Source organism: Pocillopora damicornis, chromosome 12, assembly GCF_964200805.1.
Source record: "Pocillopora damicornis chromosome 12, jaPocDami1.2, whole genome shotgun sequence".
Classification (NCBI taxonomy): Eukaryota; Metazoa; Cnidaria; class Anthozoa; order Scleractinia; family Pocilloporidae; genus Pocillopora; species Pocillopora damicornis.
Window position 1 is genome coordinate 8,624,073 of NC_142681.1, and position 18,904 is coordinate 8,642,976.

Genomic DNA, 18,904 nt, shown 5'->3' on the forward strand with positions numbered 1-18,904 from the left:
AATGTTCGCAGCGTTGAGTTCTTAAGGTTTGCAAGGTTCAATTCTCAAGGTTTGCAAAGTTCAATTCTTAAGGTTTGCAAGGTTCAGTTCTGAGATTCGTGTTCCGTTTCTTCACAACAGTCGTGCTACTTGCGATCTCACCGATTTCAATGAAACTTTGCCAGTTTTAAGGGTCTACCCTAAAACTCAAAACGACAAACTAGTTTCTGTTTTGGTTTTTTTCCGGGGGAGATAGACCACCCCCCGGTTTTTCTTGTTTCTCGCCATAGAAATCGCTTCAAAATAGATAAAATGTATGAAGCTCTCACTGCGATGGTATTAAACCGATTACTCTGAGGGTTTGCATACATGTTATTACATCCTTAGTTAATGTCCGACGCAGGTAACAGTTCATTTGATTGACGGCTTGTCAATCAACAGAGGCAAATAAATGACTGTTTTCAGGCTTTTCGATTCATCCAAATATTTGACAACTTTGAGGTCAATTATCTCCCCTTACCAGAGAGTTACAACTTGACCAAATAAACGTACATTTTATAGCTCTTTATACAAGATGATTGATAAAGAAAGCGAACAAATGTAAAAAATTTTCGAGGTTTTTTTGTGGGAATGGAAAATTTCAAGAGATGGATGTCGGCGAAATGTTGGTTATAAAATGGTAGCTTTTCTTTCTTCTGTCGTTTATTACTTTGGAGATTTGCTAAAATCAGCAAATATGGCTTTTGCACGGCACCAGAAATTCATTAGTCCATGATTTGATTTTTCTTGCCATTATCGTACAGTTTACAATAAGGAAACTGTAACAGGAGAGGAGATTTTAAAGTCACATGTCGCGTGCTTGTTAACGTAGAAGTTCCCGTATGTAACAACTTCGGCTTCCTCCCAGACCGTGGATGGCGGGAAACTCTGCCTCCTCATTTGAAAAGAAATATCAGTAGCCCCACGAAATTCATTAAATGCGCTATGTTTCCAGAAAATAAGACTGGAAAATGTTGTTTCCACCATCCACCATCAAGAAATTCCACGCAAAAATATTATTTGTAGCGTGACTTTGTGACCTTTCTTGAGAAGTAAAAATGTTCCACCTTTTTTTTTCAGGTAAAACTTCTAGAAAGTTCTTAAGCCTTCTTTTAATTTATTTGCCTGTTTTTTGACTTCGAATATCGTCATGCCATGGCCTTTCCTGCGTGCACGTTCGAGCCAGTTGGTACGAGTTTCATTGCGTGGTGTGTAGGTGTGGCTGGCTCAAAAGATATCTGCAAAAGTTCAAGCAACACGGGTTCCTATGTTGTTTCCTTTTTCTTTATTTGTATTTGTATCCTCTTTCTTGCATTATCATATATGTATGTTTTTTTTTATTCCCTCTGTGCGTTCCCTCAGATTTGAAAATAGGCTATGAAAAGTCAATATTGACCAGAACTGAAACCCTCTCTCTCACTACTTGTTTCAAAGAACCCTTGTTATTTATAACTTTATTTCTGAAGAGAACGTGTTTTTATTTGCTATTTATTTGCTATTTATTGCTATTAGAACATGAAACTAGGGCCCGATGCGATTTTTGTATCGTGACTCCCAAAAGCTGTGTTCGCGACAACATAAACTGAGAAATCAAAAGCAATTACGCTCGAGAAATTCGAGAAATAAACCCGTCTTTGAATTATGAAAATCTATATTTCTTTGTTGTGAAAAGGAATCATTTTAAACTGGCTTATATAGTAGTATATTTCCACTTAATCTGTTTGTCCAAAGAGCTTGTGACCAGGCATTAGAGTTTTAAGACATAAATTACGTCCAAACGGAAACAGTTCATGGCACAAAGTAACAAAATAACGGATATAAGGTGGCACTTTGCCAGATTCATGCTTCGTTTATGTAAATATATTTTTTTAAATTAAGTTTCTAGATTTCCACTTTGATACAGCTCATACCGAGAACGAATTTTTGATTTAATCAATGTTTTAACCGGCGTTTTAACCGGCGTTTTCTCTTTTCTCCCGCTTCACCATGGAGACAGAGAAAGACAACAAACTCGCCTTCCTAAACATCGCAGTTTTAAGAGAACCTGACGGCCGCCTTACCATCAGCGTATACAGGAAGCCCACGCACGCCGATCAATACTTAGCGTATGATTCACACCACCCTCAATCAGTAAAACGCGGTATTGTTAAGTGCCTTTACGAGCGCGCCAAACGCCTCGTAACCAAACCCTCCGTTATCTCCGAGGAGAAAAAACATCTGTCATCTGTTCTGGTTTCTAATGGTTATCCTTTTTCTTTCTTGCAGAAACTTACCAAGACCGGAAAACCAAACAACAGTGCCAAACCCGCCAACGAGTTCAAAGCCACTGCGCAGTACGACCAAAAGACGCTGTCGACCCGGCTAAACAAGATGGTGTAGTTTACAGGATTCCCTGTGAATGCGTCAAGGTGTACATCGGAGAGACTGGAAGACCAGTGCCAGACAGAATTAAGGAACACGATCGAGACATTCGACTCCTCCGTACCGAGACCTCCTCCGTTTCAGAACATGCCCACAACACCGGACACAAGCCACTCTGGAACGAAGTAAAGTTTATTGATCGTGACCCTTATTACTACACCCGCAGGGTCAAAGAGGCTATTCATATAAGACTTCACCCTAACAACATCAACAGGGTTAGTGGGATAGAGATTCCAGAAGCGTGGATGCCCACGATCAAGAAACACAACAACAGGAGAGCCGTGCGACAGAGGACCGCCGAGGGAGCAAATCACTGAGTGAACAGCAAGGATCGAAATGCACAAATCAGAGCTGTGATTGCTTTATAAGATCACGCATGACCAGTCGACCTCATCGCCTGAAGAAGACTACCAGTATTCAGTCGAAACGTCGCGATCTACATCACACGTGACTACACCGTGAGGCAAACGAAAAACTGAGCTTTTTATTGGTATCATTCAGTTGTCAATCATCAACTACAATGGTCCAGGTGAGAGTAGTCCTGAAAAAGTTTGTTGTCGAAACAAGAGACTGGCCTGAGCAGAAGTCATCAGAGTCGACTGAACAATTTTTTGTAACTCGAACGTTGCAAATTTGGTTTGTAAAAGTGATTGGTCAGTTTTGCAGTGAAGTGGCTGTCAGACTCAAATTGGGATTTTCATCCGTTGATTCGTCAGTTCTGATCAGTCGATAAGGTTAGTTCATTCTATTTGGTCCCTTGGTAACCGCGCCTGGTTTTTCTTTTTTTTTTTTGTTTTGTAGGTCGTTTGTAACTTGTCAAGTTTGGTTCCCTCTGTTGTAAGAAGTCTTCACTTAGTTAGCAAACCAGTTTTTTAAAAGTCAGTTTTTGATGATAGTGTAAGTCGTTGGTGTTCAGCAACGTAATTTTTGACGTAAATGAGATACGAAAACTCATCAAAAGATTTCAATTTTGAATTCCATTTGGTCCTTGTCCAGCCGAAGTTTTTTTTTGGAGTGCCACTTTATATCACCTTTGTGCGATATCAACTAGGATATAACTGTGATACTAACTGTTAAACAAATCCCCAGAAATGAGCGATGAGAGCTTCCGAATTTAACAATTTAAGTAACAGCATTCCGTGGCCAGGATTCTATCAGTTTCCAATTGTTTCTGTCTTTAATTCAATGCAACCAGACTATCTGAGATAAATTACACCAAATTATGACTGGTAGCTCAAATACTTGGAATCAAATGATCGTCCAGGGTCTGTATAACAATCCGTAACATAACAAACTATTCCAAAAATGGTGGCTAATTAAGAACTATCCACTTACCATGTAATCAGTTTTATCCTTTCCAAGACAATTGGTAAAAATGCTTTGTTTCTTCTTTTTCGCCTGTTTCTCTGTTGACAGTCACGGTATCTGCTGAGACTTCAGTCAGTGCCTCCCAAATATTAGGCATTATTATCAGCTGAACCACGAGTGAGTTAGAGGTTAGGGGCTTTTATGCTCCAGTGATTAACTTTCCTATTAATATAATCCGTGTATAGAATATATGCAACTGATTTTAACGCTTTTAGTTTCTGTAACAGCGGGAGTGGTTGACGTTAAAGTAGTGAAAATGTTTGCCGCGAGGTATTTAGAAGATGGATCTGGTAAAGGAAACACGTAGGAAAGTGCATGAAGACAGCAGAGGGGGGCTGATGACCGCTTGGAGAAGGTCAGCGTACAGGGGATGAAATCAAGTCAGGTGAAAGAAGAAGGGTGCGGCGAGGGTGGCGACACAAAATCTAGTGATGATGACCTTATACGCCCACTGGTGCGGTGAGATCAAATCGCAAAGATGGTGATGATGACAACAGAAATCTTGGTTTATCTTTGGATTGTTGTTAAATTCAGTCAATTAACAACTCAGGGGGATGTAACTTAAAGAGTTGAAGCCTCAAAATAATTAACGTAGGCCACAATGACTGGTATTTGTGCGCGCTTCGCTATCCCGTATAGCCTCATTCTCTACTGGTTCGCCGACTTCTAACCCTCAACACCCCAACACCACTTTGTATATTCTTCATGCTGTTCTCTACATATTTCCGAAGGTGCTGACAAGGAGAATTTGTTTAACAATCAAGAGGTTTTTCAGTTGATGATATTGCAGGGAGAAATTAGATACTAGTCATTCTTAGGGGTTAAATGGTTAACAAATAGAAGGAAAGTACTCTCTTGATTTTCATCGGGTAGCCAAGGAAACAGATCTCACCTGAATCCTTAAAAAATCCTCCCAAGCTTATAATTTTCACACCAGGATTTCAAGCTAAAAGTTGAACTATTTTGAATCCTGCCTCTCTCTCTCTCTCTCTCTCTCTCTCTCTCTCTCTCTCTCTCTCTCTCTCTCTCTCTCTCTCTCTCTCTCTCTCTCTCTCTCTCTCTCGGTCGCTTGCCCAAGCTACTGATCTGCGAGGGAAGGGCCTCTTCGATAAAATGGACCACAGTGGTTAAGTTCATTCTCTCTCATGTTGGCAGCTTTTACAGAGAACAAGGTTTTCTTGACAAGTGCATGACAAAGTTGCTAGCGTCAATTCATGGGACTCAATTCATTGATTTCAGGACTGATCTAAACAACAAACAAATTCGCACGTCATAGAAAATTACCTTTGTTTATTCAATTCCTACAGAATGTTTAAAGCTTTACTTAACATTCACAAAAACATAGAATCCACTGTATCGAGAGAGTCTGGAAGCTGTACTCTCTGTAACAAATGGTTTCACATTAAAATAGTTCATGGCAAACGTGCAAATTGACAATATTAATCTCTACTTAAATAGTTTCTTGAAGATTCACATACAAACTCTACACTTTTTCAAGAAATATTATTGTCCCAAAAAGGTTTAACTTAGTTTGCTCTCACATTCTTAAAGAGCTATATTACGGGCGAAACGACCAGAGCGTTGTAATGCACTCAGTGAAAAGCTTTAATTGCTTGCGAAAGAATGGAAGTGTATTATAAAAAGCGCCCAATACAAAAATGACGGTTTTTCTTATCTTAGTAAAATTACGAAAAATTAAGTTTACGAAATAGAACGACTGCGTGTTTGTGGTCGTTGTTAGCTTTTCATATAAACGAAGTTAAATGAAACAATATCATACCACATAATTAAATTTGACTCTCTTTAAGAGCATTAAATTAAATACTTACCTAGCTTGATGAAGACAAAAAAAATTAATTTAAGACTACCTATTAATTCGCTCTGCCTATTCAAATTTGCTTCGTTTCAATCCAAAAACAAAAATGATTTGAAAAACAGTTTTTTCCTTTACTTCTTCGGACCTTTCTTTTCTTCTCTGTTCTTTAACTTTGTTGTTCCAGGGCTTCTCGTTGTACTTTTAGTCATCCCAGAACTTTTCGTCGTTCCTTCTTTGGCTTTGTGAAGACTCTCCCTGCTACCTCGCACATTTTCCCGACTTCCGGTTCTTGCCATTCCAGTCGACTTAGTAGCTGATTTAGACGCGGCCGAACCTGGACGATCCGGAGACCCGCGAGACGAGGTGCTGCTTGGGCTTGAGGGGATTCCCGAAGATACCCGAGGTGAAGTGCCCTCCGAAGAGTCCTCGAGCGATCCCGTACTACCAAGTGACGTCTGACTGTCAGATTTCCTAACCCTTGATACGCCACTAGGTCTCTTCGTGGAGGGGGACTTTTCAGCCGTCCCCTTTAAATTTGTTCCGCTTCTCTGTTTGGTGGGACCACTTGGTGGCCGAAGTTCTCCCGACTTTTCACGACGAGGCCGAAGTTCACCGGATTTCTCTCGACGGAGGCCGTAACCACTACTCGGAACGTCGAGCCTAGGTTTTCGACCGAGACCGGTGGGCGGTTTTTCCGTGACCACTGTCGACTTCTGTTCCGAGTGTCGTTTGCTTGTGAAGGCTCCCATGGTCTGTGTGACGCCTTCAGGTCTTGACGAGTGTTCTCTAAGTTCTACATTTGTTCGTCCAGTAGCTAAAGGAAAAATATGACACAATGAGATCAACATGCAACATCTCCTTAATTGTTCAAAAACAGATTGTCCTGCCAGTATCATTGAAAATGTAGAGAAGAGTATGAAGAATACGGAAACTGATGTTAGGGTGTAAAGGAGTTAAAAAGTCTTTGGTCGGCAACAACTTGTTTAGTTGTGGTAGGTTATAGTTTCGTTGCCTCTAAGTGCTTTTATTTACCTTTGCTGGGTTCGTTCTTTAGAAGGAATTCTTCCAGTGTTTCCCAGCCTCCTCCGACTCGTACCATGACAGTGCTGCGAAGGATACGAACCAAACGCATCTTCTGGGAGTCACCGAACTGTAAGAGATGACAAAACAGACGGTTAAATATAAAGTAAGCAGTGGTGATTGGTGATCAGTTTTCGGTGTGCGGCAAGATCTGTGAGCAAGCATACAGAAAACTACTCTTACCGCGGTCACAGGATAAGTATAAACACAACCCTGAGGAAAATTCTCCTTAACGAGTTGCTATGTTGCATCGCTTGACAAAGTTATAATTAAAGAATTTTACATATTTACTTCGTAATATCTTGAAAATCTACAAAATTACATCGTACACCACTTCGCTATTGAACTTTCTGATGCGAAACGAGCAAACAACCAATCAGATTGCGCATAATAGTATCAAGCAAACTGTCCAATGCTGAGAGAGTAGTTTGGTGTGATGTGACGAAATAACCAAGGAAATAAATCGGCAAAGTGGTGAATGAATTGTGAGCTTGGAAAGCTAAATATTAATTATTTAAGGGGGCTCTTACCCTGTACTTGCTCTCGGCCACTTTGACAAATGTCACGCCGCACTTGCGACACAGGCGTTCAATTTCAGACTGAATCTGTTGTTCTTCAGTCTTAGGCTTCTCTGGCTTCTTAGTCTGATAAAAGGAATACGTGTCAGACCAATAATTATAATTATAATTACACACTCCTGGTGAATAATGGCCCCTTACTGCAACAACGTTTCCTAGTTTCAGTGGCACGAAGCGGAGAGCTAGTTTAATTTAAGGGAACCACCTAAAATCCGCTAATTTTCACTGACAGTTTTCTGGTACCCTTCTATATTCCCCTGTGGAGGAAGAAAGTCTAGAAGTTAAGTGTCTTCTTCCGGAACACAACACAATAAACCAGCCGAAGGCTTGGGGCCAGAACTTTCTATCTAGAAAGCACGCCCGCTGACCACAAAGCCCACGCCTCCTAACAAGATGTGCCACAACTCCCCTTTTAAATGTCATGAGTTGAACTGGTAGGAAATGGTGCTTACTGGTTTTTTATCCTTAAGCGAGTTTACGAATTCTTTGTAGTCGATCAGTCCATCACGTTCAAATTTACTGGCGACTATTTCCATCTCCCATCTCTCTGTTGGGAAACCTGGAAAACAAAGACAGAAAGGGTGTTACTCCAAACATGTCACGTGTATATTAAACAGTATGTCACGCTTAGCTTAATAAGTATGTCAAAAAGTTAAGGTGGAACAATATGTCACGCTTACTTGTGCTGAGCACTCCTGAGATAAACTGCTCTCTGGTAAGCTTGCCATCTCGGTCTCGATCCATGCGGCGGAAGATGTCAAGAACGCGTGACTTGCTGTCACGCAGCCATTTGTTAAACTGTGAACAAAAAAGAAATTCATCAGATCAATAAAACGACAAGAAGTAACTGGAATATTACGTGCGCATATCTTGAAAAAGAAGATCTATCTTTACAGTAAATTGTTCATAATCTGTTTGATAAACTTACCCTACTCTTCCACTCGTTGAAGTCAAACTTCGCCGAGGCTCGTCTCTGCAAAAGGAAATAAATTGAATATTTGTTATAAAAAAAGAAGAAATAATAAATTTACTATTGATAATTGTCCATCCACTTATTCAGAAAGATTGAGAAAATGTCACAACAGCTAGATAAAAAGAAAAAAAAGCGGGGAAAAAGCAGCGATTCATCATGAACTTTGAGGAAAGACATCGCTAAATAAGCATTTTTTCGCGAGGAAACAAACTAAATCAAAACAGCGTGAATCACGCCTTTTTATTTTCCTGAGTGATGCGCGACTGAATCACAGTAACTTTACTTACGATGGCAATTCGTTCCAACTTCTCTTGAAGACGTCGCAGCCTCTCCATCGAAAGAAGCCACAAATGCTGCCATCGTTTGGACAAGTGCAGCAAGGCTGGATGATTCTTATCAAGTGTGGTGGAACCAGACCGAGTGAACGAAGAACCCGGGCTGGTGACCAGCGTCAACTTCTCGCGTGACCGTTCGCGAGTGAAGGACGGAGAAGGACTGGAGGTGAGTTTAGGTATTCTGCTTCCACGCCGACCTTGCTTGTCCGGAGTGGTCTGAGCTTGGACTGGGGCAGCAGAAACAGCGGTAGGCGCTACAGAACCACGTCGTTTTACCGACTTGGTGAGTCTGTCGTATGTTGGCTGTTTCTTGGCCATTTCTTCTTGAAAACCTTTGTGGTCTTCCAACAGCGTCATGACTTGCTCGTAATCATCGTCAGGGATAGGCTCATTTTCCTTTTCGATCAGGATTTCTTCTTTCTCTCCAATCCACTGCAGCAGTTCCTCCATCATGCTTTGCTCCTCTGTCAGCTTAGATTGTTCTTCCTCCAGGCGAGTCAATCTTTGAACTGACCATTTGCGAACCTGGAAAAGAGCCAGCCAACTGTTTGTTATTCATCCAATTACAGTCAAATGACACCAGCAGGTTTTCTTTAACAAATATTCTTTAGAAAAAATTTCCCTTAGCAGTGAAGGTTAAACAATATGACGAAATTTCCCTTGGCAAGTCACCTTGTTGAGAACCTGACTTGCCAGTTTTTGGAAAAGGAGAATTGTGAAGGAAAAACTTTTCAAGGAAAAAATTTTCTGGTGTAGATGGCTTAACTTGACTAGGACACTTGTCACGAAGATTTCAAGAAAATTCTGCTCCACCTTAATATTCTTTGCCACTTTAGACAAGGAAAAAGTTTTAAAGGAGGAAGGTCTAATGTGTCCACACTCACAGACAATATTACCGACGAACGTTTCATAGCGAATAGCTTTGTTTTACAGCTCGTATTCAAATCTACAGATTCACTAAGTCACCTCATCCCATCGTTTCTTTAATCTTGAAATCCATTGCTGGATGATTGGCAGTGCGCTTGGATGACAGAATCGTGCAATCACTTGGCCCTTCTTAATGGCTGATTGAACGTTCACTTCCTCTGCCATTAGATCTTCGTGGAAAACCTACCATGGACACGAATCCAATGAATTGTTAATGTGGCAAGCTTAACGGACCTACACTAAGTCTTTGTACAATTAAAGGCAAACTTCGCGATCGCACAAGAGCTAAGGCAAATGTTAGAAAACCTTTGAAATTCGTTGAATGTGGCCATGTGATCGTTATGACTCGTACAAAGAAGGACCACTTCTCATAAATTGAAATTTAGCCAGCGGTGTCGTATTACTTCACACGTACATTGTGTTCACTCAGTTGATCAGCAATAGTCTCTAAGTCGTCGGCAATTGGACCCAGTCCCCTAAGCGTATCTTCGAAGTCTTTCAGTATGCGTAACTCTGTCTTGACGGCAGTGTCGAACTCCTTCGCCAAAACGAGCGCATTGTCGAGTCTACCAAATGAATTAAATGAAGAAATTAGGTATCTGTGAGTGGGTAGTGTGAACAGTATACAATTTTGCCAGAAAGGTAAAATGTCAAAATATGCTTCTTTTTTAGTCGACTTAAAAAATGTTACCTATCTTGTTTAGTGTTAGATAAGGCGCTGATGGCTTCCCAACGCATGCGCAAGTCATCGAGCCTCTCTTCCAGTTTGTGCGGGTCCTCCACTTTGTTCTCATTGATCATTGTTCTACCTGCATTCATTACCGAGTCGTAATTTGCTTGGCGGCGTCCGAGCTCGCGTTGGAAGGTCTGCAAGATTGGAACAAGTACACTGTTAGAATGTGAATATAAGAGATCCTCGCAGCTAAGAATAAACCCATGAACTCTGCGATACCGGTGCAGCGTTTTTGTCTCGGTCAGTAGCATGCGTTCTTTGTGTACAAATCTGTCATGCTAAAATCCGCGAGTGAATGTCTTGTGCTTAGGAAATTTTCTTAAAAGATTCTGATTCGGTTCAAGTATGCTAGAAATCCATGTTGCATCCCTAACCTTGTGATTGTCAATTAAGATCTGTACAGTTTCAGGGTCACCCATGACGGCAGTTTCAGTGGAAAGACTGGGCTCCACTGCACTGAGCCAGTCAAGCAGCGACTGCAGAGCATCCTGGAACATACCAGTGAAGAGGAGAGCCTCCTCTAGTTTTTGTTGTCTGAAAAAGGAGTGAAGCAAACATAAGTCAACATATAAAAAGAAACCGTAGAGCTAATTATTTTACTATTAAGCATTAGACTTCCATGATACTAAGTGTTACATGCAACTAACCTTTCCACTGATAGCGCGCAGATGGCGTCCCATCGTGCCTTGAGGTCAGCTATCTTCCCTTCGATAATAATGGCGTCATCTCCAGGACTCTTCTCCATCAACACTTTACCGGTCTTAATGATTCCATCCATTGATGTTTGGTTGGCACCGAGCATGGATTGGAACTCCTGAGAGATAAGTAACAACATTGTCAAAAAGCTGCTTCATTCTCTATCATCTGCGACCCGTGCAAGTTGTCGCTTTATCGATTTATATTCTTGTTCCCTTTCAGCTTTTTTTTACCACCTTCAACCTTAAATCCCTAGAAGTGATAAGCGTCCAACTTCTGCCGACACTTCTCACCCCTGAATCACACCTTAAGCTCATGTGAATAAAGGAGATGATCGCGAACTAAAGAAAGTATTGATTGTTATACACATTCTCCTTGTAAGGTCCACAGGAAATGATTAGAGAACAGTATGGAGAATATGCATACTGATGTCAGGGTGTACAAGGTTAACAAATAACTATTTCGACGTTTTATTCTGTTGAACGAAACTCTCTACGACGTGAAAAATGACCCAAAATAAGGTAATGCTGCTCTTTTAGCACAAAGGAGACAAAAAAGTGAAAAAAAAAAAAGACATTCACAAACTTTGTGTTTTTTAAGTTGGGACCTCAGGTGAGCGGGGTCCACCCCAATAGGTTCCTCATCTTTAAGGCTCCGCTCAGCTTCGTCCAGCATGTTCAATAGTTCTTCAGCACCTTTGAAGAACTTGTGCGACAGCTTGTAATTTTCATCGAGATCTTTCTTTCTACCCGAAGACAGACCTGTCAGCTCTTTCCAGCGAGCGTCCAGGTCACGGATCGTATCGTCGATGTAAGTCACGTCCTCCTGGAGACACACATCTGTGATCTTGAATGCTAGTACCTTGAGTTGTTTGAACGGGTCACGGTGTGCGTCAATGTCCTCTTGAGATCCTATAAGGGAAGAAGGACCATTTAACTCTTTGACCCTCGACCTAAATTCTCAAACTCAATACTTAGTTTTTCCATCAGAAAGAGGTAACTTTTTAAAATTTAGGAGGACATTTATTGGGAATTTTGTTCAGACATTATTCTTGAATTTAGTAAAACACTTGAACGACCTTCATAAAAAAAAAGAGCAAATAAAAATAAAGAAATTTTTTTCGAAGACCGTTTCTATCAACTGCAGTAAACTACTTAAAAACTTTTTCTTGGCAAAGAAATAAACAAAAGCTTAAAAAAAAGGAAGAGTTTCATTTGAAGGCTGCGGCTCCATTAGGATGTCATGATACTTCAGCTAGCGCGTTTAATCATCTCTTGACCCTTTAGCTCCCACAAGTGATAAACATGTAACCTCTCTCTATAATATCCATACATTATCCAGCAAAAAGATAATATACTAAAACTAATCAAGTAGAGGTCATACGAAATTCTTGTAATTAATTTACAAGGAAATGTGTAACAGCTAGAGGGGAGAATTTACCATCTGATCTTGGGAGTTATAGGATTACAAATATCACTCAAGTAATGTGTCACCATTCCATTTCCCTTTCATACCTTGTATTCCTGTCGTTGCTTTTCCAAAATATCTAAAATGCAGCTGACATTATCAAAGGACACTATTTGATCATGAACCTGCGTGAGCCAAGAGTCCATATCTGTGATTTGTTTCTCTAATTCCACTGCATTCTTGAGCGCGTCATCCAACTTACGGCCTTCCTCGTCAGCCTTTGTGCTCACTTGTTCCCAGGCTTCTGTCAATTCATCCGACTGCCTTTGAAGGGAGGCTGCTGTGGTAGGATCGCTGTTCTTTATCATGGCTTGGACGGCTTCAGTGATTCGTTGGTATGTTTCCTTACGTTTTTCAAGTACGTCTAGGAAGTCCTGTAGAAGTAAAGGGATCATTGACATCGTCAATAAAAAATATTGCCTGCGTGGTTCGAGTGCAAATCGTCCCCGGTTTGTTTATCTATTGCAGTACATCTTAAAATTTTTAGTTCAGTAGCAACTGGTTTATTCTTGCGCGAGTGATGTTTTCTCTACTCCAACAAAGTAGATTATCAAGGATTTTTAAAAATATTCATATTATGTTTTCAAACCCCCGCAATGAATCAAACTATCGTTCAAACCCGTAAGTAAGAATTTAAGGCATTTATTTCCCAAAACAAACCTTATGCTTGGTCAGTTGGTTACGTGCACTCTCAGGGCGCCCGCCAATTTGTCTCCTGGAATCAAGGAAGTCACGTCCCTCATTCAGCCAAGTTCTCAGTTCCTTCATCTGGTCCATGACGTCATGAGACGCACTTAGGGCAGCTGCGAGGTGGGCGTCTAAGCGGGCTGCTTTGTCTAACACCTCCTGCCAGCCGTCCTGTAGTTCCGTCATCTTCATCTACAGGGAACCACTATCCAACTTGCTGTCTCCATTTTCCGTCAGCAGGGAAGAAGCCGCGCGCGTCACAGATTCCACAGATGGTTCGTGGGCCAAGATATCATTGTAGAGAATCTGAAGACGAAAATCGCAGAAGTAAATATCTCTCTGAGTGTCCTAATAACTATAAGCAGTTAAGGTGAGAAAAGCCAGAACCGAGAGGGCTCAGAGGCGAGATAGCTTGCTTCCCATCACTGAGGACATGAGGCCGCCTCGCGCATGTGTCACAATTACTCTTTCTACTTTAAAAAACAAACAAACAACAACAACAGCAGCATTTGACGATTGATATTCGTCACTTGCTCAAAAGTAAAGATTCACACCTTGTGTTTGGCTTTTTCCACCTCAATAAACTTAACGTCTCCCTGAACATCCCTGACCAGCTGCTCATCCAAAGTAGCATTGGTCTGTTTGACCCAAACCAGAAGCTCCTCTAAGGCCAGTTGGAACTGTCCTAGCTGTAACAGAGCACCTTCAATTGTCTGCTGCCTCTCACCGGAATGAAGACACAAGTCATCCCATCGAGTGTTCAAATCCTCCAGCTGTGTCGCTATTAGATCTGCGTCCTCCGGACGACACTGCTCACTAAGAATTGTACCCTTTTGGTTTACAGCTGTCACATCGCTTTGGAGTGGTGTAAGTTCCTTATGGAAGTCCTATAACAGAAGAAAGCTTTTTAGTTTTAGAGGCCACGAATACGGTAGTTTAACTTTTACAACAGAACCAAAAAATCCTCGGTATTAATTTTGCATTTCTGAAAAGCTTCTACATAAACTTGACTAGAAATTGGCAAATTTCAATTGCTCTAGGCTAAATTGTGATGATGATAGAAACATATCATTAGAGGACGTTCGTTAATTTAGCACAAAGAAGTTACCTTTTGCTCTTTAAGTTGTTCTTTGACGATATCCAACTCAGTTCCCACCGGCGGCTGCTCGGCCAGCCTTTGTTCTAGGTTAGTCAACTTAGCCAGCAAGGGGTCATGGGTATTGTGATACTGAGTAGCTGTTTCCTTGACTTCCGCCATGTCAGCTTCTCTCTTGTTCCAGGTCTTCTCGATGTCTGCCCACTGTTTGGTGACCTTGGAGAGTTCTGTTTGTACTAGCATCTTGTCGCCTGGACTACAGTGCGCTACAAGAACAGGACTGGTCTCACACAACACATTCACTGCTTCACTGTGTGCGTCCAGCTCTGTTCGAAGCTCCTAAATAAAAAAGACGAAACAACCAGAGATATTTAGAGGGGATGTCGCAAGAAGTTTATTACCGGTAAGTCCAAATATGCTATGCAGATCATGGGTAAGACTTCAAAGAAAAGAGTTCCCCATACCGTACAAAGATTACAGTCGGAGAAACCACGGAGAACACAAACTGAGACGTCACTGACTTGACATGGTTAATGGTTTGGTGTGACTGTGTTATTTGACGTCTCACGAAAAGAGACATGTTGGTGGTAAAAGTGAGATAGTTCAAAACAGTAGGAAGTAAGAGAATCCTACCTGATGATCGTGAATCTGCTCCTCCAGTACCTCTAGCTCAGCGGCCGGGGGTTCTTCGGAGTCCTGATGATCCTGCACGTCCTTGAGGATGTGCTTTATCTCATCTAAGCCCGTCCAAAATTTGTCCCCGGCATCGAGGGTCAGTTCTAGAGATTTGAGCCTGTCATCATACATGGTCTGCGTATCGGATGCAAGCGTGGAAACTTTGTTCATCTTGTCTTTCATGAGCAATGATGTTTTGGAATCTGGGTTGGCATTTACCACAGCAGTGGCTAGCGGTCTGATTTCTTCCACCATTTCCTTCTGTGGATCAAACTCACTTTGAAGTACCTGAACAATGAAAGATAGGAAAATTACACTTGGGTTGTGTATTACGACAGCCGATCAAAAACCGCTTTAATATTCCCGCTGCGCAATAAACAAACGCAACCTTTTGTGTCACATGTTTGAACACTGAGTTATGCCAAATTACCTTCAGCTCTTCAATCTGTTCACGAATTACATCTGGTCTCACACTGATCGGTTTCAGACTTCCAAAGTCTTCTTTTCTCTTTTCTAACAGTGTCTGTAACTCGTCCAATCTGGTCTGCACTTCTTCTTCTTGTGCTAGGGTCATTCCGATCTTAATTCCTCGCTCCTCTGTCTGTGGCTGAAGTCGTTCGTAGCGCTCAACACAAGCTGCCACCTTTTGTTCAATTGAAGTGGATGCCTCACCTGCGCCGCTCAACTTAACAAGGTCGCTTCCAGTCTCTTCCAAATTGCCGATTAAAACTTTAAGGGCAGTGATACCCTCTTGGATTGACTGCAAAAGAAACCAAAGAACTCGTTCTTTCAATGAAGGAGTGAAATTGAAAACAGGTAAGACGCGTTTAGGTAGTGGTTGACGCGCTGGTGTTGTGCCCCTAGGCAGGGCACTTAACTGTCTCGGGGGCCTCTTCTCCCTCCAGGAGCATGAATAGATACCAGTGAAATGAAATGTCGCAGGATCGCGCTTCCCCGTGCAAGCTGCACCACAGGAACTTTCCAAACTCGTGATCGTGCCTTCTTAGAGTCTAAAGGTTTTAAAGAAAATGTAAATATCTCAGTAAAGCAAAAGAAAATTACCTTGATTCTCTCCTGTTGAAGTTCCGCAACCGATTCATCGTTCAGCTTACGGAAGTTTTCCTCGCAGCGATCAAGCCAAGTGACCACTTCTTCGTGAATGTCTCTGAACTGCTGAGACAGCAACAGAGCCTCTACTAAAGCTGCCTGCCTAACTGACGTGTCATTCTTTACACTCTGGTAGCGAGTCTTGATACTTTCGAGATCGTCTTTGATGGCTTGCTGTTCCTCATCCTTAAGCGCTGGTATCAGCGCCTCGCCGTTCTCGCACACAGATTTAACGGGTTTCTCATGGGCTGCAACGTCTGCGTTGAGGGCCTAGAAACAGAAAACGAGAAACTTGTATAAAAGATCGCCAACCCTTTCAACTCCAGAGGCGATGAGTACGTACAATTTCCTTACTATTTCAGTGCACTGTCCCGCAGAGAGGTAATGAGAATAAGGAAAATCACCCTCTCAACACGCTTACTCGTTAGAGAACTCCTAGTTTTATAAAGAAACCAGCGCTATTGTAAGAACTTCAGTGTTCAATTTACAAGACACATCTTGTATTTTAAAACTCTACAATTAATTTCGCTGTTTCCTTTAGCATAATTTTTTTTCCTTCATCACTCTAAGTAAGTGCGAGGGGGTATTGGAGGATCAGACTGACATAGCCTCTTCCGCACAGCCACGCAGCTTACCGCCTGTGTTCCCAACTGTTGTTTGACTTGCTCTGGCTCAACCCCCACAGGCTCCAAATTGGTCAGCTTTCCTTCAGTATCAGTGAGCCACGCCTTCAACTCGTTTACCTCAAGCTGGTAACTGTCTACACGAGCCTGAGATGAAAACAATTTCTTGGCTAGCTCGTCCACATCGGCTTGCAAAGAGCGCCACTTCTCGTCCACCTCGCTCTGTGCTTGATCTACTTTTGGTTTTTCTTCTTGGACGAGGTATTTCTTAAGGTCGTCTCCAAGTTCTTTACATGAAAAAAGATCTGGTTCCTTGGCCGACAAAGCCTTCTGGATTTCCTTTAACAAGATAAATAAGAATAATGAACCAATGTCTTCCTCTTTAGACTTTCGGCCAAATTTTGTTACTCGTGCTATGCTCACGAGGCTGGACCCCTTTTACGTTGGGAAGAGATTATAATGTAGCTCCTTCCCTATATTTCGATACATTATTTAGCAAACAGGTAAAGGGAAGAGACTTATGAGCCAGGAATATTACATGGAATCCACTATCTTGTCACAAGACTTGGAAAAATTTTCAATTGAGTGTCGAGAGTAATCCAAGATAGTATTGGTTTTGCTGCACTTCGCTCTGGTCCAAAAACTCGCGCCATTCTCACTCTTTCTTGTGATTGGCCGATCTGATCACTTTGGCTCTGGATTTACGACATTCAATCGAAAAGCGCTCTATTAACAAGGATATGTTTGCTGTAGGGGCGAAGTTCTAATAAAATCTTGCGAGTTGAAGGGTAACCAAGGTACAAACATCTGTCTTTAGCCTCTCACACAGTGACGAAATTGTCGCCGTTTTGTAGAGAATGTCACGTTACTCAACAAGCTGTGCACTTCTTTCTAAGTCAGCCCTGTAGCAGTAATGACAGTGCAAAGTTCATTGATACTAACCTGAACTTTCTCCTGCTGAACAAACAAGCTGTGTTTACATACTCTCATCTAAACTAACTAGTTGGCTTATTGAGAGCGTGCGAACTATCTCAATTATTTTATAACCATCATTAGTTATAAAAGTGTGACTTGCAAAACCGAATTACAGTCACTTGGTTTTTTTTAGTAGTTTTGGCTTCGATCATGCAAATCACACCCGCTAGAAAATGAAAAGTTCACGAAGACAAGGAGTTTATTATCACGCAAAGATAGCTTAGCGTTAAAAAGAAGAGACTTAGGTTGTACTGTGATTGATCTTGTGATGAAAATCAAACCTCTCAAAGGAGTAAACACTGAAGCCTGACATTTCCTGTTGGAAAAAGAATAACACTTTTCATTTTCCATGTTCAATTACATCATGACTGATAAAAGTGTGACGTACGAAACCGAAATACTGTGGACTTATTGAGTGGTAGGGGGCGCAGCGAGGTCCTTTCTTCATGACCGTGAGCTTAATATTTTCCCCACTGGTCCCACCAAATTCTGTCAATAAGCATTTTATCATATGACTACTAACTGTTAAAAATTTTTAACCTAAATGGGACGCGATAGACGGGCACACGGGCACACAAAAAAATATGCAATTTAAAACTTTTCCTTTTATTTCGATTAGCCCCGAGGGGGAAGGGAATATCCTGAACACACGTGATCTGGATGCATTAAACACTGTGACAGCGGAAGTTTCGGAAGGTTGGGAAAAGTAATTCGTTATTTTTGTTGTTTCATTTTGAAAGCATCAGCCACATTGTCAACATCTTGGTAAGTGCGATTGAAAATCTTTTCTAGTCACTCGGTTTTTATCAGCCTTAGTCATTTAGTAACTGTGGAGAGGTAAGGCTCTTATGGCAAAGCCCAGTAGCTACTTTATCCCTTTATTATTTACTTTATCCAGTACCTGATCTTTATGTTTGCAATATGTTACGTTTCGAGTGTTAGCCCTTCGTTAAAGCGGTTGATGGCGCGATTGAATCGTCACCACAGTGAAATAAATTGATTCTACGGCGACTTTTTTAAATCTCTGTGGCTTTATACCGTATAATTTATCCTCATTAACTAAAACAAGGTTATTGAGTATCGTTCAATTTGAGAAATTGATGATCATAAAACTAGACTGTCCCACGCTGACATCATAGGAAATCCGTAGTGCTTCATTACGTGGTTTTCCAGACGCTATGATCTGCACTGGCTATTAACTTGACACTTTTTTAGGAGAGTTTAACGATCGATTCAGAGATCGCGGTAGATTCCAATTGAATTTCCGTTTTCTACTTGTACACAAACGTTTCATGGTCGAGACACCATTCACTTAAATTTTTAGATACT

The 18,904-nt window shown here is 41.4% G+C and overlaps 2 protein-coding genes and 1 pseudogene across 2 annotated transcripts; 1 reads left to right on the forward strand and 2 right to left on the reverse strand.

The window, feature by feature from the left end:
- The first annotated feature begins 2,004 nt into the window (after positions 1-2,004).
- Positions 2,005-2,807, forward strand: LOC149036353 (uncharacterized; annotated as a pseudogene).
- Positions 2,808-5,077: 2,270 nt separating this feature from the next.
- LOC149036354 (microtubule-actin cross-linking factor 1, isoforms 6/7-like) lies at positions 5,078-13,285 on the reverse strand. The gene is made up of 16 exons (XM_089189956.1): positions 13,073-13,285; positions 12,643-12,786; positions 12,460-12,502; positions 11,531-11,856; positions 10,897-11,063; positions 10,624-10,783; positions 10,208-10,383; positions 9,932-10,082; positions 9,556-9,699; positions 8,542-9,114; positions 8,210-8,254; positions 7,962-8,079; positions 7,734-7,840; positions 7,234-7,347; positions 6,656-6,773; positions 5,078-6,437 (listed from the first exon to the last, which is right to left on the reverse strand). The coding sequence occupies exons 1-16, from the start codon at positions 13,283-13,285 to the stop codon at positions 5,755-5,757; spliced, it is 3,282 nt and encodes a 1,093-aa protein (XP_089046082.1). The 3' UTR covers positions 5,078-5,754.
- LOC149036355 (microtubule-actin cross-linking factor 1, isoforms 6/7-like) lies at positions 13,277-17,590 on the reverse strand. The gene is made up of 8 exons (XM_089189957.1): positions 17,543-17,590; positions 16,613-16,939; positions 15,933-16,247; positions 15,301-15,630; positions 14,829-15,158; positions 14,208-14,534; positions 13,654-13,986; positions 13,277-13,405 (listed from the first exon to the last, which is right to left on the reverse strand). Exons 1-8 carry the CDS (start codon positions 17,588-17,590, stop codon positions 13,292-13,294), a joined length of 2,124 nt encoding a protein of 707 aa, XP_089046083.1. The 3' UTR covers positions 13,277-13,291.
- Between the last annotated feature and the right edge of the window lie 1,314 nt (positions 17,591-18,904).